At 40.4% G+C, this 25,722-nt stretch overlaps 1 protein-coding gene across 13 annotated transcripts in view; it reads left to right on the top strand.

The window, feature by feature from the left end:
* The window catches only part of rbfox1 (RNA binding fox-1 homolog 1), a 273,311-nt gene that overhangs the window by 203,512 nt on the left and 44,077 nt on the right, over window positions 1–25,722 (top strand). For 12 of the 13 annotated variants that reach the window (XR_012336356.1, XM_073813933.1, XM_073813926.1 and 9 more), the window contains one exon: window positions 10,650–10,892. Coding sequence is in view for 12 of the 13 variants with exons in the window: in XM_073813933.1 (XP_073670034.1) it covers window positions 10,650–10,892 (243 nt within the window). In the remaining variant the exon portion in view is untranslated. Of the gene's footprint in view, window positions 1–6,223; window positions 6,359–10,649; window positions 10,893–25,722 lie in introns of those variants that run through there. The other variant, XM_073813928.1, reaches the window with a different exon arrangement.

Below are 25,722 nucleotides of genomic sequence, written 5' to 3'. Positions count from 1 at the left end.
ATAACACTCGATTTATCTTGGAATGTCAAAAACTAGAGAAATTACCTCAGAACTATTTCCAACTATTTTTTTGTTTTCCAAAGACATTTAAATAATATATATAATTGAAATTATTTAAAAATAGACATTTAAATTGCTAAATTCTTTATGGACCGCCAAATATTCTGGTCATTATATACCATAGTAGTCCTCATTCGAAATTCAGAGGTGCATGAGGGTGCAGACATGGAGTCATTTTACTCCCTCTTCATACGGCACACATTGTGTACTCGGAGAGGCTCGCAATATGCAAGCCAAAAGAGTTCAACAGGGAAAAGGAACTGGGTTATGATTGCATGGCTTTGTGTTCAAAATACGCCCACTTCAGGCTCTCATGCAAGCCAGCTATTGAGATCTTATTATTGCATCTCACTGACTATAAAAACATCATCCAATACCATTAAAACCAAGCAAGCCTGTCAGTAAAACCATGCCGCAAATTGGTATTCTCAACTCACAAAATGGTTGCATGTGGTTTTGAGCTGTGTGTGCTTGGGTAGCCAAAGCCTTTACAGTTCAGAACAAAAGCCTGTACTCGTCAGAGAGCCAACAAAGAAAATTGTACGTGTGGACTCTAAAAATGGTAAACATAATATTTACACTAGAACATTCTCAGGGAGTGCATCATACTTCCTTAAGCTCAGATCTGTTATTATGTGTCAGCAAAAGTGTAGAGCATTACATGAATGATTTGCAGTGAAAGTAATTATTATTCATTATTCGAGGTGTGTAAAACAAAATTAAGAATTTGAGTTTGGTGGCTTTATGTCTATTTGTACATCTATATAAGCTGTTTTAAGCAAATATGCATTTTAAAATACAGTCTCCGATGAGAAATATTAAAGATATCTTAAAAACAAAATTCTGGTTTCATTAAAAGCCTATTTATTTTCACACATGCACAATTTTCACACACACCCATTTGTAAAACATGGTTTTGGAATGTTTTCCTGTGTATCCCATGTAATTCCCATGTTAAACTCATGTGGAATAAAATGTGTTTTTTATGTAGGGGAGAACTGGGGAAAAAGTAACTCGGGACGAAAGTAACAAAGCGATTTTCTCCGTGCCCTGATAACATTTGCATCCCAAACTCCGACAGCATCTTAGGCACACAACCCCTGACAGGGCTGACAAATATCAAGTTTTTTACTTACTGTTTTCCGCGTGTAGATCCAGAAAGGTGTAAATTAAATTCCTAAAGTGGTCATTTTGTTCTTATAACGCGTTGTGTTTCTGGTTTCATCTGTTAAAGTACTGGTTATTGAGTGCTGTATCACATTCTGAAGTTTGACCTCTCTGAGTTTTTCAAAATAAAAGTAAATCGGGTTTAAATGCAAGGAGATCCTGTCGGGTCGAAAGTAACACTTGTTACTTTTGTCCCGCTGCTAATAATGTTGTATACAGTATGTTGAAAATGTATATTTTTCTAATTGCATTAAATTTCATTTGCATAGTGTTCAAACTGTTGAATTGTTTTTATTCTTAACAATTTAAGTTTGTACTGTTGGTTGCTTTTGAAACATTTGATAAAACTGAAATTTAAAATGAAAATGTAATTTCATTTGACAAAGATAAATTACAAAATATGTTTGCAGTTACATATTAACAATGTCATAGTCATGTTTATTTAATAAAAACAAATGTAACACAAACAATTTTTTTTTTTTACATTTTTACAAAATTCCACATGGTATTGATAGACCACACTTGTGAGTTAGGGGTTGTGTAAACCAAAACTTTTACACTCGCGGCCGGCGCATGTTTTCAATTGTTTCCAATGGAAGCTCAGCGTTTTTCAAATTAGCCAGCGGCTAGCGGGTTTTTTCCGGCACTCGGCGGTTTTTCCGCGCTCGGCGCTGAGCGTCGAGAGTTGAAAGAGATTCAACTATGGGAGAAAAGCTCCGCTCGTCAATGTCAGTTCTCACACGGCCGCCCAATCACAGTGGAGGAGGGGCGGGACATTACCACAGCAACCAACCGGCTCGCAGCTAAAGTATCACAGCTACCAAAGCGCTCAGCTGAAGAAAGCTGGCACTCAGCCAAAAAACAGCTGGCAATCGGCGTCCTCAAGGCGTTTTCAGCCGCGTTTAAAAGTTTTGGTGTGTCCAGCCCCTTATTGACCACAGCAAAAACATATCTCTGTCTATAACATTATCTTTTCTGAAAAATTTCTCTCTCCTAAGTGTTGGAAATATTTCAACGTGAGACAGAAAACAAGCAAATTCATGGAATCTTTAAAGAAGGATTCAAAAGGGTTTTTTTAACTAATGAAATGTGGACTCGGTCAGGTGCTCAGCTGTCTTAGTATTCACTATGTGCTCAACTTGGTCCCGCATTATGTAGCAGGAACTCATCTGGAATTGCAGATGAGCAGTTTGTGCTTTGAGACCCTCAGAGGTGGCCGTGTCCTATCTCTATGGCGGCATCAATTCGACATCCCAGCTGTTTTCATAGTGATCCTACCGAGATTTCTTCTGTTATTGGTATCGACTTGAAGGATTTGTGTCCGAAAAAGTTTACCACGTAATCCAGATCAGCCTTTAATTCTAATTAAACTTCTTGGGGATACACTCCATTGCCTGGTAACTTACAGCCAGGCCGCATCTCTTCATTGTCATTCTCTCCAGAACCACTTGACCTGAAAATAAAATTATGCCCCTTAGCGGTCCTTTGTTGCTTCTCAAAAGACCGAGAGAGGGGTGTTTTAAGAGCCGTCGCTGTCATGACGGGATGTCTGATTTCCCATCAGGTGATGATTTAGCTCATTAAGGTGGCACAGATGGAGATGGCTTCTTGAGGAGGATTAGTAAAGGAGTTCGTGTTACGCTGTTGAGACACAGAGCAGTGAGATGTTTGCCGTGTGACAAATGCCAAGTGCGGCCCCACTATGCAGGAAGTGCTATTGGTGAGTGTTTTAAGATGTTTAATTAAAAACGCCGTGTGACAGGAGGGAGACCTGCGTGGGGTTCGGGGACTGCGCGGCTAATCCTCTTTCTGCACACACTATCCCCTTGCGAATGTGATTGATGAACTGATTCCTCTTTACATCTTTATTTGCATGGCATGCTTACGCAGGCACAAGGCTGAGCGGCGGCAGATGAAAGCTGCTAATGCCGGCTAATATGATAATGGCAAACAAGGCGAGGTCGCCTGACGCTCGGCTCATCCGCCAACTCGCCCATTAACTCGGGGCTACGGTGAACCTCTGTGGCCTCACAGCAAGGGGTCCGACAGAAGCGGAGAGCTGGTTAACTCGTTCATCGCCTTGCTATTTCACTCTTGAAAATTTAGCTAAAACGGTGTTTGCTGGGCCCTAAGTTCACTGGGTTTGCATCTTTAAAATGTAGCCTCCTGCTGGGAAATGGGTTACTTTTAAAAATAGTTCACACTCATGCTGTACAAAACCTCCTGCATTATTAATTTGTTTACTCTGAGACAGGGGTGCGATTTGATGTCTGCTTCCAAGTTGTCACACGCTCACCAAATGCTAAAACTCCTCCAGAAGTGTTGGGTAATGCTCACCGGGTGCAAATAGCAAACATGTTTGGAATTAAAGATGGGTGTGAGACACAGAGGTAAGCCCTCTTCTTGAACAAAAAGTAGCTTAGATAAGGCAAGGTCCTCGGGTCCTGTCTAGGTCTTTGAGCGTGTCCTGTTGGGGAACGGCCTGTCCTTTAAGCTAACAGTGCGTCCAGCTGAAGTGGCACTCCATAGACCTGGACAGAAGCCAGCTGACTGTCTGGAGTATAGAGGCAGCACGCTGTTCTTTAAACATTCTCTCTTACTAGTATGCATACTCACAAACACATCGACACACACAAGGAGCGCCTGTGGAGAGAATCCTCCATTGAGTGAGAGGAGAACACAAAGGTGAAGGTTGATCGAACAGTAAAATCTATAGCAAAGAAAGGGCGGACCAGCAGGACCTGAAAGAGGCCTTGCCTCAGCCGTTTTCCTTTTATTAAAAGAGTTGGCTGCAAGTCAGTGTGTGTTTGAAAGAACAAGGACAGTGGATCTTGATCCGGTTTGCCTCTCAGAGTAACTTCCAGCTTTCCAGCGCACTGCAAAACAATTTTCCTTATCACAATTTTTGTTTGTTTTCTAGTCTTAATATTTGACCCTACCTGTGAAACCCCAGCTAAAGTCGCCTAATATAATTTTGAGAATTAGAGGGTCAAAGTAGAATCTCAAAAATTGCAAAAATATGTCATTTGTGAATATAATTTGAGGTCCCATTCTTTCTGTTTTTTTGAAGCTTTGATTGTGTTTACAGTGCGCAATATAACATGTGTTCATGTTTCACATGTAAAAAACGCGGTATTTTTCACACAATTTACTTATCTGTATTACGCTGCTTTCACTGTCCTAAAAACTGGCTGATGTCCCTCCTTCAGAAATACGTAACGAGTTCTGATTGTGTAGTTTGTTTAGTGTGTTGTGATTCGATAGCAGCTTAGCTTAGCAGAGCCGTAGCTGGCGACTGGCGTATACCTGTGGGCGGAGTTTGTCAAACACTCTTATATTGATGTCATTAAAGCAGGAAGTAGAGGGATGTAGTCCAAACCGGCCTTTTGCTGTAGGCTTTGTGAGGGGAATTCTGTTAAAGAAAATATATCGCCTGGCAGTGAACTTTGAGCTTTATCATTTTGCAGGTATTATTTATGCTTTAAAAGCAACATTACACACTAACTAAAGTTTAAAAAATGGGATCAGGAAGAATGTGACCTTTTAAAAACTAAGTAGTTAATATACAATACTTAAACTTTTATTTTTTTGTAGCTCAACTTCTGACAAGGTCCTATTTTAAATAAATTTTAAAGCTGCTATCTGTCGAAAAAAATGTGGATGCTGGTGCATGATGATCTCAGAGTCTGAATATGACATGAAGCACGTTTTTAGCACGCAACACGGTACAATGATTTGAATGTTTTTCTGATTTTTGGGCATCTACATCATATAAATAAATTTTTTCATATATACATATGAAGAGTTTCGTTGCAAAACAGGATAACTCAGTTTTTTTAAATTTTTCAGAAATCTTGTTTTTTGGTTGTGCATTCCAATCAATATCAATTCAACTGCGGTTGGTTTGTTTTGATTTAAACCTTCATAACTTAAAAAATACTTTTAAGTAGCAACATGATAACATAATAATAAACATGTTTTGACAAAAATGTTAAAAATGGAGTTATCTCATTTTGTAACGAAACTCTTCATATATTATTAAAATGGGAGAATTTCAGCATTGATACAGCGTAAGATGTAAACTTGATTTTAAAGGGGACATATTATGGAAATCTGATGTTTTTCATGTTTAAGTGCTATAATTGGGTCACCTATTGCTTCTACCATCCTAGAAAATCTGAAAAAGATCAACACAGTAACTTAGTTTTGTAAACCATTCTCTGCATGTGAAAAAATAGGTCATTGAAATTGGTCTCCCCTTGTGATGTCAGAAGGGGATAATAGCGCCCTTTAATCTGCACCATGCAACTACAGCACTGCCATTTAGACAGAGATCAGCTCATTTGCGTTTAAAAGGACACATCCAAAAACGGCACATTTTTGCTCACACCTACAAAGTGGCCATTTTAACATGCTATAATAATATTCTATGGGGTATTTTGAGCTAGAACTTCACATACATACTCTGGGTTCACCAAATACGTATTTATGATCTTATAAAAGTCTTGTGAAATGTCCCTTTTAATTGGAAACTGAAAAATTAGATTTTTTTGGAACAAAATTTATCAAATCTTTGACATGGCCTTTGTCAGTATTAAAGAAACCAAGGTGATATTTTCACCAAATGTTCTCTACTTTATATAAAATTACATAAATATATTGTAATACTGCCACTTTTGTCTATCCCCATAACCTTGGATTCCTTAACAAGCACAACTCTTTAAATCCATAGTTAACGCATACAACACAATCCCTCCAGCTGAACGCTCACAGACAGTTACCAGTCTCTGCTTTCACATCATTTTACAATCTAAATCACAACTGGAAATTAAATTTAGTTTTCATGCTCGGCGAACAGAATCCCCAACACTTCAGAGGGCCGCCCTTTACTTACCGACAGAGAGGAGAGAGAGAAATTTAGGAGGCCAGCTTTCTCTGCCATTAGCTCCCTCCTCCTTCTCCACCCCTCCCACTCACATACTCACACACTCACTCACTCTCTCCCTACACACGGCGCTGAACACACGCCCTCATCCATAATTGATGCTTGCTTTGGGCAGATGCTGCAGGGTTTGGGACTAAGACAGCTGCTTAGTTAATGGAGGAAAAGGGGAGCAAGATGGTGGAACAGGTATTTTTCCCTGTTATTCTGCTTACCAAGCGCATTACTGCATTTTTTCCTGTTGCCCGTCTTCCTTTTGTGCTGTGGCTGCACAGTAAAATGGGTGGTGTGTGTGTGTGAGAGAGAGAGAGAGAGGGAGAGAGAGAGAGAGAGAGAAAGAGAGAGAGCGGTTTGAAGAGAGGTAGCCCTTCAGCAACTCTTTTGCAGGCTGCCTTATCAGCAGCTGTTTTGCTTTCTGTCTCTCTTTTCACACGTTTCTCTCTTTCTGCCTCTTTCTCGTTTCTCCATTTCAGACTGGTGTTGGTGGCTAAACTCCTAAATTCGGCAGTCACAGTCATTTATATAGGCTGGATCTGTCATCTGCACTTCTCTTCAAACATTTCACTTGGCTGTGCGCTGGCGCTACTGTACGAACCCAATTTTTGCAGATTTAGCTGTATTGTGCCCCACGTGTCTTTATGTGAAGCAATAGTGTGTGTTTAAACTCATCATGACCCGCAAGTCGGATTCCTTCACGCGCGTGTCGTGCATGCCCCCGTGTGCGAAATATACCACAACTTCTAGCCTACGAAGCGAGGGAGGAGCAGCCCTTATTGTTGCGTGCGAAATGATCCTCTCAAATTGTCGCAAAAACACAGAGGTGTTTTTTTATAGCCGTGTTTGTTTTGCAGGCATTTGCCTGGGAGCCGAGTATAGTGAAGTGATGAATCCAGCACACTGCCACGTAAAACATATTTCAGTCCTCCAAATGTGGTTCTCATTAGGGTGGAGGCCAACGCGTTTAGCTAAGCCTGACTTTCTGCCGTTGCTTTTTCTTCCAACAGCTATTTTACAAGCAACTCGCAGCAACTTCAGGACCACAATGACCACAGATATAGAGCTCCCAGCAGACTTTCAGCGACTTTGGCTTCTCACACCACACGTCTCGCCTCTACGGCCCCTCCGTCTTTCTTTACGCCAGTCCCACCACACCCTCCCCTTAGTGTCTTTGACACTTGTGCATAAAGAGTTTAGCACTTCTGATCAAATGATAGTCTAATTATGGCATGGTGTGCCCGCTGTTGAATATCAATGTTCAACGCGAACTGCTGATGGTGTTAATGGGAAACAGCGTGATGTGTATAACATCTGCTTAAGGAACAGCAGGGATTTTTTTACAAGGTCCCGTTTACAGAGTAGCAAGTTGCCTTTCCCTCCTGGCTGTCTTCTTTCATTCAATTTAATGATGGATGGAACCGTGGACCTCCTTTTTGGGTTTTTCTTCATATTTTGAAAGTACACTCAAAAAATGGCTGGGTTATTTGTTACACATGCAGGTAAATATATTGGCAAAATGCTGGGTTAAAAATGACTCAATGTTGAGTGTTTTTATGGAACTATGCAGTTATTTTATTTAATCCAGCTGTTGTGCTAAAACAACCCAGCATTGGGTAAATTTTTTTTTTTTTAGTCTAATATTTACCGAGCATGGGTTAAAAATAACCCAGACATTTTTAGAGCGTGGCAAGTGTTTCTGTGTGGCGTGACATCATGGTCTGAGGATGCGGTGGGAAAACATTCAATTCAATTCAGATTTATTTCTCTAGCACTGTTCACATTTTTGCATTGTTGCAAAGCAACTTTACAGTAAATGCATAATAGTACAGTTAGTATAGACATAAAAAAGCTTGGGATATTTTCCTATGTGACTCCTGCAGGCAGGGTGGCAATGAAGCAGCGTGGGAGTTTCTCCCCCTTTTGGAAATGGAAAATCTCAGAGAACTCTTTAATATCTCAGTTGTTTCTCATATATTGCAATCAGATTGATTTTTTTGCTCCATTAAATTTCCATTCATTAAATTTCTCCATTATCGCTACTATTATCGTGCATCATGTGACCGAACCCTGTTGTGTGTGTTTCTCTTTGCTAATCCGCCAATGCCGAGCATCGATTTAGCATCCTTTTTCGGCCTCTCGAGCGCAGCATGCAAAGCGAAGGTTTAGTGTTGATTCGGTGCGTGCCCTCGGTGCCGTGTAAGCAGGGTGGAGACACATCTAGACGCATAAGTGGATAATCTGGGTTCTTGGAGGTGGATGAATTGATCCTGATCAAATAAGAAAGCTGTTCTTGAGATAAAGGTCTGATGCGTGTTGTGTACCGAATGCATTTGTCCGTGGGTGTGCTTGTTCATTTGTTGCTGGTCCGGTGCATGCTAACACTGTAATTTAATTGGCCCAGCTGTCTTGGTGAACTTGAGTCTAAAGCTGAGCATTTACTTTGCTAATGGCCTTAACACAGGGCATGACTGATGCACGATGTACCATCTTGTATGTGTGGAGCTCATATTGCACAGCTTCCTTTACGCCAGTGCTTCTCAAACACTTTTAAGTGGCGAACCAGTGACACCTTAAATCAACCTACTACAAGGTGTTACAATTCAGTTGAAATAGACTCGCTTTTACTATGCTGAAATGTTATAATGCTGTTTATGTCTGAAACAAACAGAAATGAAATAAAAATGTGTTATTTTGAATATTACTGTAGTATATGGGTCAAAACACAATACTGGTCCAAAATCAGATATATTAAAATGTAAATGCACAATTAAATCTTGGCCCCTTTTTTCATTATATTTATAATGACAGTTGCACCACCACCGTAAAAACAGTAGCATGCATATTTGGGAAAAGCACCAAATTTATGTTAACAGGTTGTGTTTTGGCCCATATTTGTTTAATATTAGTATTCAGTGGCGGCCGTTGACTTCTTTTTTCGAGGGCACACAATGCTAAGTTGTATGTAGCCCGTTATGTGTGTGGTTCGTAATTTCAAAATATATTTTGGCGTGTCGAGTGATCCTATGTGCATCACGTGTCTTGTCAAAATAAGTAGCTGCTGCAGATGCGTCTAAAGGGTTTATGATAAAAGAGACGCTTGGGTTTGCCAGATACTCTCATAATCTCATGCGTAATCAGAGTTTACTGTTAAGGGAGTGTCAGTAGCGTAACGAGCCAACACCGGGCCCCTAAGCAGGATTATCAAGGCGGGCCCTTTACTACAGCATGTGATGACGCAATGTCCACAAGCAGGTTACAATGAATGGGACAGGACAGGATCATAGAGACATGAGATGACTGACAAAATCAGAAATAGCCTCCCCGCACCACAACAAAAACATTACACTGGTGACAGCGCACCATAACATATGAAAAAACACTGTTGGTGACAGCACACTATAACATTTTGTTACTCATTGCTATGACTACACACACATACACCTAGGTCTAAATACATATAAAGATGCTCACTTACATTATAGGCTATAGCGTTACATTATAACCACATTATAATTTGTAGATGTATTTTCCGGGCTTCAGTTCTGGATGGCATGATGCACACAGCAGCTCTAAACTTCAGACAAAACACAGCTCAATCATTACATACGTAGGATCGATCCATACCGTTTAAAATCATGTGTTTACTAACTGCTGCACTTTGTGCTTTGCTTTAGGTGTTTGGTGTAGTGTTTGGGTATTTAAAGCGTTATCGTTTCTTGTTTGTGCTAAGAAACCAAAAGATACAAACCAGCCGATTTCAAACGTGCACAGAAACTCTGGGCTGCGATTGGTTAGGGTCTATCGCTAGCGGTGATTTCATTGGGCGATGGCTTGTTCGACTTCATGCGTTGCAAGAATTGATAGCCGAGTTACGTCAAACTACCGCGAGAGTGATTCGCGAAACCATACGGAGGAGTTTGCTTTTAAATCGCTCTCGCGGAACTTTGACGTTATCCGGCTGCCTAGTGAAAACCTGTGAGAAAGCCTGGGAACAGCGGATAGCAACGAATATGTGATAGGGCCCGCCGACTGTCAATCAAATTCTTCCAGTCGGGCGGGCCCCTGATTGGTCCGGGCCCGTAAGAAACGCTTACCCTGCTTACCGATAGTTACGCCCCTGAGGAGTGTCTTGCGTGTATTTTGTGAACGTGACCGTCTCTTTTATCATAAACGGTTTTGACACGTGCGCAGCAGGCACTTATTTTGACAAAACACGTGATGCACATGGTTCACATGACGCAACAAACACATATTTTGAAAACACGACCAACACACATGACACTCCGAACACATATTTTGAATTTGCGCCCCTCGGATAAGAAGTCACGAGCTGCCACTGTTAGTATTACATCAATTTTAGGATTTTATTTATTTTTTATTACTCAGTCAATTTGCATACCAATTCTTCACGGGCTACCCATGTCCACACCTTAAGCACCTCTGCTTTCAGTACCACTAACCTGTAACCGTTTGCTTTTTTCAGGGTAATCAGGACGCCCCAGCACCCCCAGAAACCATGGCCCAGCCTTTCCCATCTGCACAGTTCGCTCCCCCTCAGAACGGCATTCCTGCTGAGTACACGGCGTCCCACCCCCACCCAACTCCAGACTACCCGGGTCAGACCCCTGTGGCAGAGCACACGCTGAACATGTATACCTCTGCGCAGACGCACAGTGAGCCCAGCGGGCCAGACACCAGCGTACAGGCAGTATCCGGCACAGCCACAGTAAGCCCACTTCTCTCTCTTCCTCTCTCTCTCTCTCTCTCTCTCCATCTCTGACTCTCTTTGATGGCATTGCTCGTCACGGTTCAGGTTTTTTGGATTGTGTGGTGGATTGAGGTGCCCTGCGTGATCTGCCCTTTAGAGACATCAGTGCTACAGCCCGCCTTTATATTTCATACGTTTTAGGGCATCTCCATGAATAATTGACCATTTTTGTGTTATTTCAGCAACTTGGAGTACAAAGTGTTCCCACTGATTTAAGGTTGGTGTGCTCGGTTGGTCCGTTATGGCTTTTGAAATCATTTCATAGGGGTTTCTATTTTGTAACAGCGGGATTCGATGTAATTCTGTAAAATTTGGTTAAATAAATGGATACTTTACCCAATAATAAACATTGTTTACTTTCCTTCATGCTGATCCAAACCCGTATGATGTTATTTTTACTGTGGAACAAAATTGTTATTGAAGAATCATTACAGAAATCTTTTTATATATACAAACACAGTTTGTGGTGACAAAAGTAGTCCATAAGACTCGTATTCTATATTAAGAGTTTCTCAAAGCCATATGATAATAGGGTTATGATAGAAAAAGAGTGATAATTTATTATTTACAGATCTTCCTCACACCCAGTGAATCTATTGGTGATGATAAAAAGCGTTTGTGTGTGTGTGTTCTGCAGCACCATTAAATGGTCAGATTAGCAGTGAATGAGAACTTGCATTTAGTTTTTTTGCTCACACAAAGCTTCTGTACGGCTTTAGAAAGCTCATAAATCAAACGGTCTAGTTTTATGATACTTTTACAGTGCTTTATTTTCTGGGCTTTTGGGAGCTTAACAGATGTGGCCACTGTGTAAAAAATGACAGAATTTTCACATGGGGTCTTTCAAAACTCTCTGAAACTGCAAAGAGCTCACATGCTTTCTTTTTAAGAGACAATATCCCTTAATACCTGACAGTTAGACTGTTTGCTGGACAGGTATAAATGTTTAAAGAGTTTCCCTTGTTTTATTTTGTGGGAAATTGTTGTGAGTTTTTGTGCAGACAGTGGCTAGATTTTCTTTGCTTGCTCTACCTTACTGTTTACATTTCTTTTTTAGTGCCAGAGCTAAAGGGAGCAAACCACATCTGGAAAAGCCATTATTTTCTCCCCTGCTTCTCTCTGACTCCATCTTTCTATATCTCTTTCCCTGAATTCCTTTTCTTTCCGAGCGCGTGTTATGGAGAGAAAGCAAAACTTTACAGACGTCCAAAGCTATGATCTCATCTGGCTGCTGCTGTTTTTAGATCCAAGTCATTCCTCACAAGTGATACTTTATCTGCAAGCAAAATAGGCTCAGACGCTGATACAGTATATCCCCCATTTGGATTTTTCTTGGATGTTGTCGTCTTTGTGTTTGTAATAACCAATCAGCTCCTTCATAGGAGGTTTTTTGTAGTTGTAGTAGTTGTAGTAGTATCGCCGTTAGGATTTTTGTGCAGTCAATTCCTTCCATGTTTTCAGTAATCATTGTTGGTACTGAGTGATAAAAAATATATAATTTTACAGCTTTTTTAATATGTAGGGGTGAGCGGGGTACAAACTAATGTAACACAGGGTTAATGGTAAAATGGCTACTTTATATATTTATAAAGAGTCGAGCAATCTCTGATTTTGGTCTTTTTATCCGAAGATAATCTCGTGTTAATTTGTTAAAAGTTTTGATGTGTTTTGGTTAAGATATTGAACAAAGAGTGTTTTGGAGGCATGGAAGTAAATTTCTTCAAATGCTTTTTTCGATTTCTGAGTTGGGTGTGTAAGTCCAACCTTACATGAATATTATTTAATCACTGTCTTGTAACCTAAAACATAACACCATTTTAAAACATGTCAGTGTCTCCTAGTAACTGATAGCTGGGATTGAGAACATTAGCGGGGTTACTTGTAACACAGTGTTACAATTAAACTTCAGGTATACAATGATAATGAAAACAATGTAAATATTATTAATCAAAATGACAACTGTTAATACAATATCAGGGGAAAAAAGTGACTAATTTTTTGTCTTTATTGTGCAGCCCTTAAAAAAAATCTATTTTTATGCATAATACAAGGATGGTTATATGAAGTATTATGATTGAATGAATGTGTGGATATCTATCTATTATAGACAGATATATAAACAATATTCACCTTTAGTATATAGACAGAATTTTATAAGTTTCAGGTGTCAAACCCTCTGTTTGTTACAATTAACCTCTCCTATGGGGTAAGTAACGTTTGCACTCCTGTTACTTTTGGTGTAATTGTACGATAACATATTATAGCATAAATAACATAAATAAATTACTCTAACTCAAATCTTTTTTGAAGAACAGAGCTAAAGCCAAAAAGCGTTACTTTGTGTCCCGCTCTCCCCTACCGTTCAAAAGTTTGGAAACAATTACCCTTTTTATTTATTTTAACAATAATAAACTCATCAAAACTGCAGAATTACACACATGTAACTTTGGCAAGTATGTTGTGAATAAAAGCATCCAAAAGAAAAAAAATTGTAAAATCATACTCATCGAATTTTATCAAGCAGCTTGTTGAGATCTCACATGGTTATAAAAATTGTCAAAATATGTACCCCAGCTGTCAGTAGGGCAGAACCCTTTAAAAATGTAATAAATGTGTACAAGTAAGCATGCATAATATTTACCTCTGAGGTATTCATATGAACTCTTTAGGTCCAAAGCTGTACGTTTTGAAAGGTTACCGCTCCATTGATAGCTGGGGTGCATATTTAGACATTTTTCTGAATGTGCGCATTGGGAAGCTTGAATTAATTTCTAGCTATTATGGGCTCTTGGTCCAAGTCATCCATGTCAAAAATATGATAAAATTGTAATTTTCTAATGAAAGTAATTGATATGTTGGCACAATAAAAATTTTGTCTACAAAAGTAATTTCAAACTTTTTAATGTATGTTCATATTCAAATATTTTTAAGATGATGAAAAACATTTCAGTCGCGTGTTTCAAAACTTTTGAACGGTGTTAAGTTATATGTATTTGCTTTGACTTGGCTTAAAGAGATATTTAATCATTAAAGAACTCAGATGCAAAACCCTCTAAGTGCATCTTATATGTGTTCTCATGTAAATTTGCATATTTTTAATGGATTCTGTCAACAAACCGGTATTTCTGAATGGCCTGAGGCCAGGATTAGGCGGATTTGAAGTGGTTTTCATAAAATAAGTACATTTAAACCCTCATCTAGGAATCCCAATGCTCTAAATAGTCATTAAACATCTAAAATGATCTTTATTTGTACGTTTTCTGAGAGGTGTACTGTCCTGGATGCTTAATCTAGTACAAAGATGCATGGCCATCCACGTGTGCATGACATTTTGGTTTTGGGGTTAAAACATGTTGGAATTATTATATAAAGTTTAGGAGTTGCTTGATGTTAAAAGAGTTATGAAGATAGCTTAAGTTCGGGACCTGATTGATGTTAGAAAAGTTATTAAGAGTGACAAGACTCGAAAACAACCTACCTTGCGCTGACTGACACATCCGAAGCATGCACAGACGCACATAAACAGACTGTGACCCCGATTTATACACACAAACACAGAATTGCATTTAACAGAATAAAAATATTTGTTTTTAGAAGAATTCACACAGATGTATTCTGTTATGTATTAAGTTAATGTTTGGTTAACTGTTGAGGAAAAATATCTGATGTGTAACATTATATTAGATCCTTGCATTCGGTAAATATCATTATCTAATTTTTTGACGGAGGTGGCTTTTTAGATGCTTTTCCATCTGAGCTCCTCAATTATATTTATTTTGTGATGAGTCAAATGAATCATTGTGTCAGACTTTGAATTAATTCTGTAAAACATTTTTACATCAACATTTATGCATTTATCTAAAGCAGCATACCATGCATTCAAGGTATATGTGTTTCCTGGGAATCAAACCCATGAAATTTGTGGAACACAGAAACAGCTTGAAATGATTTGTGAAAATGAAGGAACTTTGAGTAATGATGTTAAAAATCTCATACTTAAAGAAAAGATTGTAAAACTAAATAGGCACGGTCGTCTGAAACCTAAGGGCCAAACAAAAAGCGCATTAAAGCACTGCAGTAATGTTACACAAAATGATATATTGCCAGGGAAATCATTGCATATATATTGTGAATATCCAATACATCAACCAGACATGCTCTGCGTGTGTGTGAGCTCATCTCCTTTCTGACACTGTTTGTGACTAATCTGTGTAGATGTCAGCACAGTGTGTCGGCTCGCCGCTCTGACTCTTGTCTCGCTTCATTGACCCTCCTCCCCCCATGTGATCCCAAGAGAGAAGATTCTGGCATAGCCATCCTCATCTAGAGCGAGCAAGGCCTGTCTCTCCTTAGGGGAAGGCTGATGATGGCACACGAGGACTGGGCCGTCTGGCTGGCACACTTACAAGAGAGTAGACGCCACACCGAGTGCCCCCCTCACGACCCCTCTGGTGTGGCTTTAGGAGTGGTTGTGGGCTCATGCATAATAGTAAAGGTTCAGGCATCTGCTGCATCCTGGTAGTGTTGCTATGCTGAAAATAGCTTGTTTTAAAAATGGCATCTGAGGGATGGTTATCTGATTGCTGGGCTGTCACGGCAAACTTGGTTTTAATTCTTGGCTCCGTGATACGAGGAAGCGCAGGAAACCCCCTCTTTTGTACCTATGAGCTGTTGTGCAGTTGCATGTACTGTAGGAAAATGAGCTTTTTTTGTAGCAAACCAATTTGTTCATTTTCCACAATTGCCTGATTTGTATTTTTCTACCTGTGCAAAGTCAACAACGCGGCAAAACGTGTGTGTGTTATAATAAACAACCACTAATGAATCCTTCGTTAGCAAAAAAAGATTAACTGGAAGCCTTTTTTGTATTTGTTGTTGTTTTTTCCTCTACGTTGGAGTCTTTTGCCAGTGAGAAGAATGCGGCACAGATGGCACGCTATGTAAACTGTCAGGCGTATGCATGCTATACACACACGCACACACATACTGTACAGTCGCACACTCAAGCCTTATTTATTTATTTTGTTATTTACCTGGCACGGAGCCCAGAATTGTTTGAGAAAGGAACGCAAAATATCCCTCTACTTTTAGCTAGGTTAAGTATCTAGCTGGTTTTGTGGTCCTGGCAACGGTCCGAGTTTTTCCGAAAAGCAATATCAAATATTCAGCATGTAAATGTAGTAGGCTAGCGCACCTTTCTTTGTGCTTATTTCGATAGCATAATTAAACAAAAAGTCCCTGATGGATCAATGGTGGGTGATGAAATTATTCCACATTCCCCCGCACTGAGAAAATTCCTCGGAAAGGAAAATCTTTTACTGGCACTTTACGCTCCGAATCCTCGCAGTGCTTTGTGAGGTTATCTTTCTCTGTCCAGTTCTGCCATATGTGTGTCTGTGTGGGCTTTTACACTCCAGCGGCTGTGCTTGTGTGCACGTGTGTTTGTGTGTGTGCTCAGAGCACACACCAACAGCCCTGTCGCTGTTTGCCGTTTAGCACTCAGTGTGAGATCAATGAATGGTAAACACTCACAACTCCGTGAGTCCCCAATCAGTAATTGAGTAGGTCTCTCAGGCTGATCTGCTGTCCTTCCTCACCTTCTGTCCTTATCTCTCTATCTTCCCTTCACCTTTTCTCCCTACAGGGAGGAACACAATCTCCCGATCCCTTTGCTTTCCAACGCTCTTTATCTCTTTTAAGAAATGCCCTCCGAGGACTTCTGTGGCTGCTTTTGAATCAATAGCGGTTCGTTGTGATTAGAGGTGTCGTATCGCGTAGGCCCATGCAGTTAATCGGAAAAATAATCATGATTTCGATTATAGCTTCTGTGATCAACTAATGGTGAAAAGTGACTATTAGAGCATTTTATTTTGGGTCATGCCATGAAAATGCTGCATTAAAAAATGATCCCATTTCAACGTCTATTGACCATTAAGGTGTTGAGTAATATAGAGTCCTGTTATTAGATCTTAATGAGAGTGGTTTAGATAGTGCATGATATGTTTCACACAATTTTATTAGGAATTATGTAACCAAGCATTGTGTTAGCAGCGCAAAAGGTCATGGGTTTGATCCCATAGAATCCCAAATTATATATTGCACTGCACTGTAAGCTGCGTTTGGATAAAGTGTTTGGAAAATGCATAAATGTAAATGTAATGAGATCATCAAAATACCACACCAGATTTTACTACAGTAGCATTTAATGGGATTTATATTAATTGAAAATTGCAATCTCAATAGTCAATAAATCTGAAGTATGTCATAACTCTCTATATAGTCAAAACATTGTTGGTGATTTTTACACAAAGTACACAAAATCTTGCAGAAGCAGCGGCTGATGGCATATATTTCAGTGCACACTGTATGGAGTTCTTCCATGTGATCGGAGTGTAAAATGTGGCTCACTCCTCGCCGAAAGTTTCTCTGGCGGCCCAGAGGGACACCAGCGGACCCTATTTTAGTCCGACAGATTTATTCCCTTCCCGTCTCATCCCATCACCCGGCGATCAGTCACCGTGGCCTGGTTCCCCGCGGCATCTAGACAGGGCGAATCAATTAATTGATTTCGGAATCAATTAATTGAGCCATTAAGGCAGCCATATGCACGGAGCATGAAATGAGATCTTTAAGATGGCACATATGGTCACCGAGTGCATCGCGCGTCAACTTAAAGATCGGCTGCATTCCTTCCCATTCTTTTATTGGAAGAGCAGTAAATGGGAAAAACATATTTCCAATTATAACACCCCAGTTGTCTCTTCTGCAGGGACCGCTTGCCTCGCGACGCCATTAAACCGATCCTCCCGCAATAGGGAAAGTGCAATTTTGTTAAAGCAATAAAGACGGCACATCTTGTCAGTTTTACATTGGATGGTTTACTACGCTGCTTTAGCGTTTTATCTTCCGTTCCTCTTTGTTCTCTGCCTTGAGGAGTGGGTGTTCTCTTGTTTATGACTTGTAATAACACAAGACAGATATTTTTCTCTTCCACTTCTGAGCCTTTCATGTATTGAAAAACTACTATTTTTCAAGCGCTGTCTTGTGTTTTTGTGTTTTTTAAAGCTCATTTCAGTCGGCCGGGTATATCGTGCCGCCTGTACAAACATTATGATGACACGATCTTCATATTTACGGTCCCAGCAAGCCGTTCTTTATTCTTTGCTTTTTGAATTTTTCTGTTGTTGTTTTTTCACAGTCGCCCTGAGCAGTGCCCGATTTAAATAACAATGCCACAAACACACACGCTTTCCGTCCGTTCCATTGCCAGTAATTCCAGTGAAGCTTGCTTTAAAAGTCCTCAGCATCTGTAATGTCAGACAGAGAGGCAGTGGTTACACTGGGACTCGCTCACTCTTTTGTTCCAGACAATATGATTTCCAGCACGGTTGAAGCATGACAGGACAGCTGCAGCAGGCAGAAAGTTAAAAAAATATCTTTGGGCATAACTGTAGGCTGACGGCTCCCTTTTCTAAAGCGGTATGAGTGCTGTAAATTCAAACAGCTATCTTAAATTACACACATTTGCTGACTTAACTTTTACTGACTTAACCGACTGGCTTTTTTTACTGTTTTTAGCATTCTGGCTTTTATCATAAAGTTGTCGGTAATTTAAAGGGTCAAAAGGTCCGTATTGCACATCTCACGTTTTGGAATCATAGCTTAAATGTCTACCAAGTTCTTTGGGTTTAAATTACCTAAAATTAAGATTTTAAATATTAATGGGACCTAACTCAAAATCAACTCAAAACTGAGGCTGTGGGAATACCCATAAGCCCTTGCACTTCAATAATTTAATTACTGATGCTTGGTCAGAGCATGGGACCTTATGGTCACATGTAAAATAAAATAAAAAATTAATGTAGGTGTAATTTGTTTTGACAAATGTTGTTTTGTAGGCATGTTAGGTCACAGTCAAGGTGGCAAGCAGGGGCGTTTTCTTAAAGAGCACCTATTTTCCGATTCACGATTTTACATTTCCTTTGGTGTGTAGGTGTGTATTACAGTAGTACATGTTAATGATATGCAAAAGGTACAAACCCCAAAGTAAACAATGATTCGAGTTATCTCTTTTCTTGGATTACAACAAACACACAGATTGTAGGCAAGTTTACTTCCTGGTATTGGTGATGTAGACAAGACTGATATTATCATAAAATCTCCTGCTTCAGACTCACAGCCTGTAAGTTAACTCCTGTTAACATTGCATTGTGACCGAATCTTTCAAACATGGTAAGGAGTGTCACATTTCCGGCTGACGTCAGAGGTATTCAGGCCAATCACAACGTACAGATTAGCTGGCCAATCAGGGACACAGCGCTTTTCTGATCGATGAGTTTTGAACAAAATCAGTGCGTTTCAGGAAGACATGAATATCAGGAGCTACAAAAATGTACAGTATGTGGAAAACAAAATGTTTTTAACCCATAAACCACCCGAATACATTTCATTATATCAAATACACAAAATAATGTTGTTTTAGCAATAAAATAGGTGCACTTTAAAATCCTGATGCATGCAGAAGTGTACAGCACAATGCTTGCCTAACCCACTATCCATAAACTGCAACAAGTACTACGTAAACGTATGCATTTTTACAAATATTGAGGTTCTTAGCCATATAGTTACTGCCAACTGTTTATGTCGTGTCTTAAAATAGTGAATTAGATAATATTTTCATATCTAAAACATTGATTTATTCAATCAAAGACAGTAGCCTACAGAACACAAATGTGTTGACTCGGCAACAATGCAATTCGATAGACTTGACAGAGAGACTTTTTCATCAGATATGTAAAAATGACCTGATAAGTTTGTTTGACCTACCTGACCTCAATCAAACTCATCATCTCTCCTTTCTGCTTCTCAATCCCTGCTTTGCACAAAAAACAGACGTTGAAATGCGGGAGCCATAATGATCTAGTCAAAATAAGATTACGTATCGATATTAATACGAAACTCACTTTAGTTTCCTCAGGTTTCATAAATGAATAACTAACAATTGAAGTTAATTGTTAAAATGTAAACTTATATTTCTACTGGGGCACAGCAGATTTACACCGCGACACGTGCCCCAGCTAAAGGGGTCTAGTGACGCCCCTAGTAGCAAGTGTGTTCTCTGATGAACATAAACCATGTTTCCCTCCAAACAAATGTAAATATTATTTATATGTAACCCAGCTCAAATCAATCGTAAAATCATTGTACATGGCAAACTGTATACCACGTGTCTCCTGGTGATCTACTGTCCTGCAGACTTCAGTTCCAACCCAGCTCCAACACACCTGTCTGTAATTATCAAGCAACCCTGAACACCTTGATTAGCTGCTTCAGCTGTGTTTGATTGGGGTCGGAGATAAAATCCGCAGCATGGGGACAGGGTTGGAGATTAGTGCTGTATACAGTATATCATATCATATATCATATTTATACATATACTGCATTAATATAATCAAAAATACAGGTTTATGTGGACAAACAGTACTCCTGCGGAGTGCAGTCACAATTTTTTTTTTTCTTTTTTACCATGTGCTGAAATATGATTTTGCCTTAAATGATAGTAATAGTAATTAATAATAGTAATAGTAATTCAATTTAAATAATTAGATACTTTCATTACAAGTCCGAAGTCAGTCTATTTGCAACTATTTAATCTAAATGGTTAACGTCAGCCTTTAATGATACAGGTTTTTCAAGTTCATGACTAAATGTAGTTTTTTAAGTAAAGTCAAACATTAGATTTTAAAGTAAACGAAATGCACAAGTAAAACGAAATAAACATACAAAGCATGTGTTCTTCATGTGACACCCTAAAGTATGTACACATTATGGGTATTGTGTTGTTGAAAGAAAAAGTTTATTTTCTATACCCTGTTTTTTGTTTTATATATATATATATATATATATTATATGTAAAATTTCATGGAAAGCTGAAAACTGCAACGTTTAAAATGTTGTCTATTGCTGAGAAAGAACGGGACTTTTATTTTGAAAATGAACTGAGGATTCGCGTGAAGGGGCACTGTTGCGCAGGCGCTCTCACAATTGCTGGGGATTATGCGCGACACAGACACGTTTGCTCCTGTCTCCTCATTTCTTCCTGTTTTTACAGGTATGACTTTCACAACAACAAAACATAAATGCACACAAGTCATTTAATTCGTATGTGTATGTTGATGTTACATATGTATTGTTTGTAAATGCACTGTTATGAATGTTTTGGTTTCTGAAGATAGTGTATATATGTAAATCGTCCGCCATTTTGTGGACGCTCGTCACGTGCTTGTGAAATGCGGTTAATTTGAGTAATACAGGCTCCAGTTACCAGGTTAGGATGTTTAATATATTTTTGTTATTCATATATCTGTATTTAGTTAATCAAAGTTGCTGTTTGTGTCCATATATCAATGCACTTCTCCAGACAATGTGTTAAACAGACATTTCAGTGCAAGAGAGTGTAATGCACTTTAATTTCCTGCCAGTAAAAAAGGGAAAAATTAATGCTTATGTAACATGATGGAAAATCTGATTATAGTATCAGTAACTAGTGTAATATGGTTTACATATATTTCTCAGGTTCTTATGCCTTACATGTTCAGTCATGTTTGATGATTTTATGCTCATCTGATAACATGTGAATCGTATGAGTAGAGTTAAAGGTGTAGTGTGAAAAATTCACATGTATGTTTTTTGTGGAAAAAAAGGTGAAATGTTCATTGTTTTGTCAATACAGAAAAAGAATGGCATTTGTGCATTAACAAAGACAAAGAAATATATATTTTTTTGATAAAGCTTTATTGAACTACAATGTGAAAAAAACATTGAATAAACAATTGCTGGGGATTATGCGCGACACAGACACGTTTGCTCCTGTCTCCTCATTTCTTCCTGTTTTTACAGATAGTGTATATATGTAAATCGTCCGCCATTTTGTGGACGCTCGTCACGTGCTTGTGAAATGCGGTTAATTTGAGTAATACAGGCTCCAGTTACCAGGGACTTTCTAATCTGCTTACACGGCCTTCTGCACGGGGCCTGTAACAGATTTTTGGGGGCTCGTCCGGGATCGACTCCTGATGCCCAGGGAGATCGATCCACCAAACCTGATCCTGAGGACCAAACGAGTGCGGACGCTGAGTGAGATGGTGATCCAATAAGCGAGGACATTGGTGAGAAGTGGGCTGGTGATTGTGCGAGTGGCTCGAGGGACTGTGGAAAAGGTTTCATCATGGCTGATCGAGTACGCAAAGGCCTGGTGTGGGACATCAGGAAATGTCTACTCAACCTGTCTTCTGTTGAACTGTTCCAAGTTGCCAAAAGCATCGGTCCAATACCAGGCAAAGACTTCTCTGAACTTGACGTTGAGGATCAAGAGGGCTGTCTTGAATACATAAATGCCTTCATGTACAGCACTCACCTGTTAGAATCAGAGGACAGAGGTATGACTGAACTTTTGGTTCTACAAGGGACTGTAGAGGCTGTTATATTAGAGCATGGTGCAGCAGCTCCTGATCATGGTGAATTTGAGAGTAATGTTAATGTCTTACCTGTACCCACTTCACATATTCACACCTCCACAGGTCACATGATCACTTCAGACACTGTGCATGTAGAATCACTCAAAAATGCATCTGACTTAGAGAAAGTTAGAGAGTTAGATACCAACCCTACTGTCACGCACGCAGATTTCGAAGAGCTGAGTAGGAAACTCATTCAGTATCTTACACCACATACACAGCACTCCACTCATAGCCCACCTGTAAGACACAATAGTGACATGCTGATAAATAAGAATCTTGAAAGCACCTCACAGGGGATCTCTGAGAAAGTAGTCTCGTTACGAGACCTCTCCTGCCTGCAACGGCGTGAATTTAAGATACAAGGGGGGCAAATTGGTGACTATGCATCCGACATTACATATGCCAGTGTGTGTCGACAGATTGATGATGGAGTTAAAGAGAATTTCAGTGAAGCTGAACTCGTCAGGGGAATACTACGTGCAATTAAACCAGGTAACTTCAAAGAAATGATTATGAATAAGGAAGATATGACAGTGGAAGAACTTAAGAGGTTCCTTCAGTCACACCTAGGGGACAAGAGCAGCACAGAGTTATTTCAGGAATTGATGTGCGCAAAACAGATGGAGACCGAAACACCCCAACAGTTCCTGTACAGGGTAATAGGTCTTAAGCAGAAAATACTCTTTGCTATCAAGCAGTCTACCACAGATGTGAGGTACAGCCCAGCCACAATTCAGGATGTGTTCCTTCACACTGTGTATCAGGGCCTGGGGCACAAGTATAAGGATGTCAGGAGTGAGCTCAAACCCCTGTTGGCTGACCACAGTATCACAGATGAGGCAATTGTGAGAAATGTGATGAAAATCACCAATGATGAAAACGAGCGAGCACGAAGATTGGGTCCAATAACCCGTCCCAAGCATAGTAACGCAAGCTCTGCCCAACTTGAAAGCGAACCTGACAAAGGAGTAAAAGAGCAGCCTGTTCAGAAAATCAAAAATGATCCAATCATACAACTTACTGCTCGCATTGACGCGCTTACCAGTATGGTAGATGCCATGCGCCAGTCAACACTGAGGCCACAACCTGAACATACCTGTCAATGCTTTGCAAAAGATCACACCCCACAGCGAGGAGCAAAATTTCGAGGTTGCCCCAGGTGTGTCGAAGCTGGACAACAGAACTGCACTCATTGTTTTCTCTGCGGTGAAGAGGGTCACCGGGCTCGAGGATGTCTCCGGAAGCAGAAACTGCAGGGAAACGGGAGACGGCCACTGCCAGGGGACGACCAGTGACCGAGCCTTGTATGTCCCAAAACCCCGAGGACTCCATTTTGGGGATCAAACCTGACTCTGTAAAATGTAAACACTCAACAGTATCTCCCTGTTCTAAAGATCAAACCCTCTGTGAGAAAGGAAAGCAAATTGACAGTCCATCGCCACCTGGAACTAAGAAGGAAATTCTAGTTAAATTGATAGGAAAAAAAGCCCTGGCTCAGTGTAACTTCAATGGCCTCGCGGTAACTGCTCTGCTTGATACTGGGGCTCAAGTAAGCATGATCGACCGAATCTGGAAAGACAAGTACTTACCTACTGTAGACGTGAGGCCTCTGGTGGAGCTAATGGGAATGACAGAGCAGTTAGAAGTGTATGCCATCAATGGAGATCAAATACCCTTCGTTGGGTGGGCTGTTATTACAGTCAACTTGCAAGGAAACAATAATCCAGACCTCTCAATTAACGTCCCTTTTCTGGTAAGCCAGATCCCAATCGAGAGGCCGTTGCTTGGCTTTAATGTAGTAGAGGAGCTAATTCAGGGCCAGCCAGAGGGTTTAGTTCCTACCTTAGTTTCATTACTTTCCAGTACAATCGCAGTATCCAGTGAGGAAGCCAAGAATCTGGTTAGTTTTGTACAAACCCCTGAGCAATGCGCACAGTGGGGGCGATTGAGAGTAAATAGAGATAGCGTGTTGATACCGGCAGGTCAGGTAGCATGGGTAAAGTGCAGAGTTTCGCCCAAAATGGATCAGTCTGGCACTGTAGCCCTTTTTGAGCCAGATGTAGACAATGTGCAGTTGGAGCAGCTGGATATGGGTGAAGGGCTTTTGGAGATCCAGAGTTCATGCGTTGAAGTCCCTATCGGCAACCCCTCTGCACGTGACATTACCCTGCCACGAAACAGAATCCTAGGGTATGTCCACCCCATTGAGACAGTGTTGGAAACAGACATGCCCAATGAAACAAAGACTACTGGAAAGGTTCATGGTGCATCGGTGACAGCGGTGGATGGAAACTTGACCCTGTGGCATCCACCTGTCGATCTCAGTCATCTAAATAAGGATCAGCAAACAGTGGTTAAGCAGATGTTGTATGAGGAGTCTGCATCCTTTGCCCGAGATGGAAGTGAGGTTGGCTGCATCCCGAGTCTCCAAATGTCCATCAACCTTAAAGACGACATACCAGTGCAACGTGCCTATTCCTCAATACCCAAACCCTTGTTCAAAGAAGTAAAGGATTACATCCAAGATCTCCTAGCAAAAGGGTGGATTGTGAAATCTAAGTCCCCCTATTCGGCACCAGTAGTCTGTGTTCGGAAGAAGGATGGTTCACTGCGTTTGTGTGTGGATTACCGCCTTCTTAATAAGAAGACCATACCAGACAGACACCCTTTGCCGAGGATCCAAGACCTGATCGACACCCTGGGAGGGTATTCTTGGTTTAGCATCCTCGACCAGGGAAAGGCTTACCACCAGGGCTTCATAGCCGAGGGTTCAAGACACATGACCGCCTTCATCACTCCGTGGGGCCTATATGAGTGGGTAAGAATCCCTTTTGGCCTGTCCAATGCACCAGCAGCATTTCAGCGCAGTATGGAGGGGATGCTGGATGATCTCAGGGACGAGTGCTGTGCTCCATACCTTGATGATGTGTTGTGTTACGCCAGGTCATTTGAGGAACATGTAGGAGTAATCAAAAAAGTCCTTCAGACTCTTAGGCACCACGGAGTAAAATTAAGGCCTGAGAAGTGCGAACTCTTTCGCCAGGAAGTCCGGTATGTGGGTCGCCTGGTGTCGGCCAATGGAGTAAGGATTGACCCTCACGATCTTGAAGCGGTAATAGCACTGAGGAGTCACAGACCCCAGACAGTTGGAGAGGTGCGGAGACTCCTTGGATTCCTTGGATATTATCGCCCATTCATACAAGACTTTTCACGTGTGGCCAAGCCAATCTACGGACTACTCCAGACTCAGCCAGGGGCAACAAAGAACC

This window comes from Paramisgurnus dabryanus, chromosome 3 (genome assembly GCF_030506205.2).
Source record: "Paramisgurnus dabryanus chromosome 3, PD_genome_1.1, whole genome shotgun sequence".
NCBI classification, from domain to species: Eukaryota; Metazoa; Chordata; class Actinopteri; order Cypriniformes; family Cobitidae; genus Paramisgurnus; species Paramisgurnus dabryanus.
Note: the sequence above shows the minus strand (reverse complement) of the source record. Positions and strands in the feature narration are given on the sequence as shown.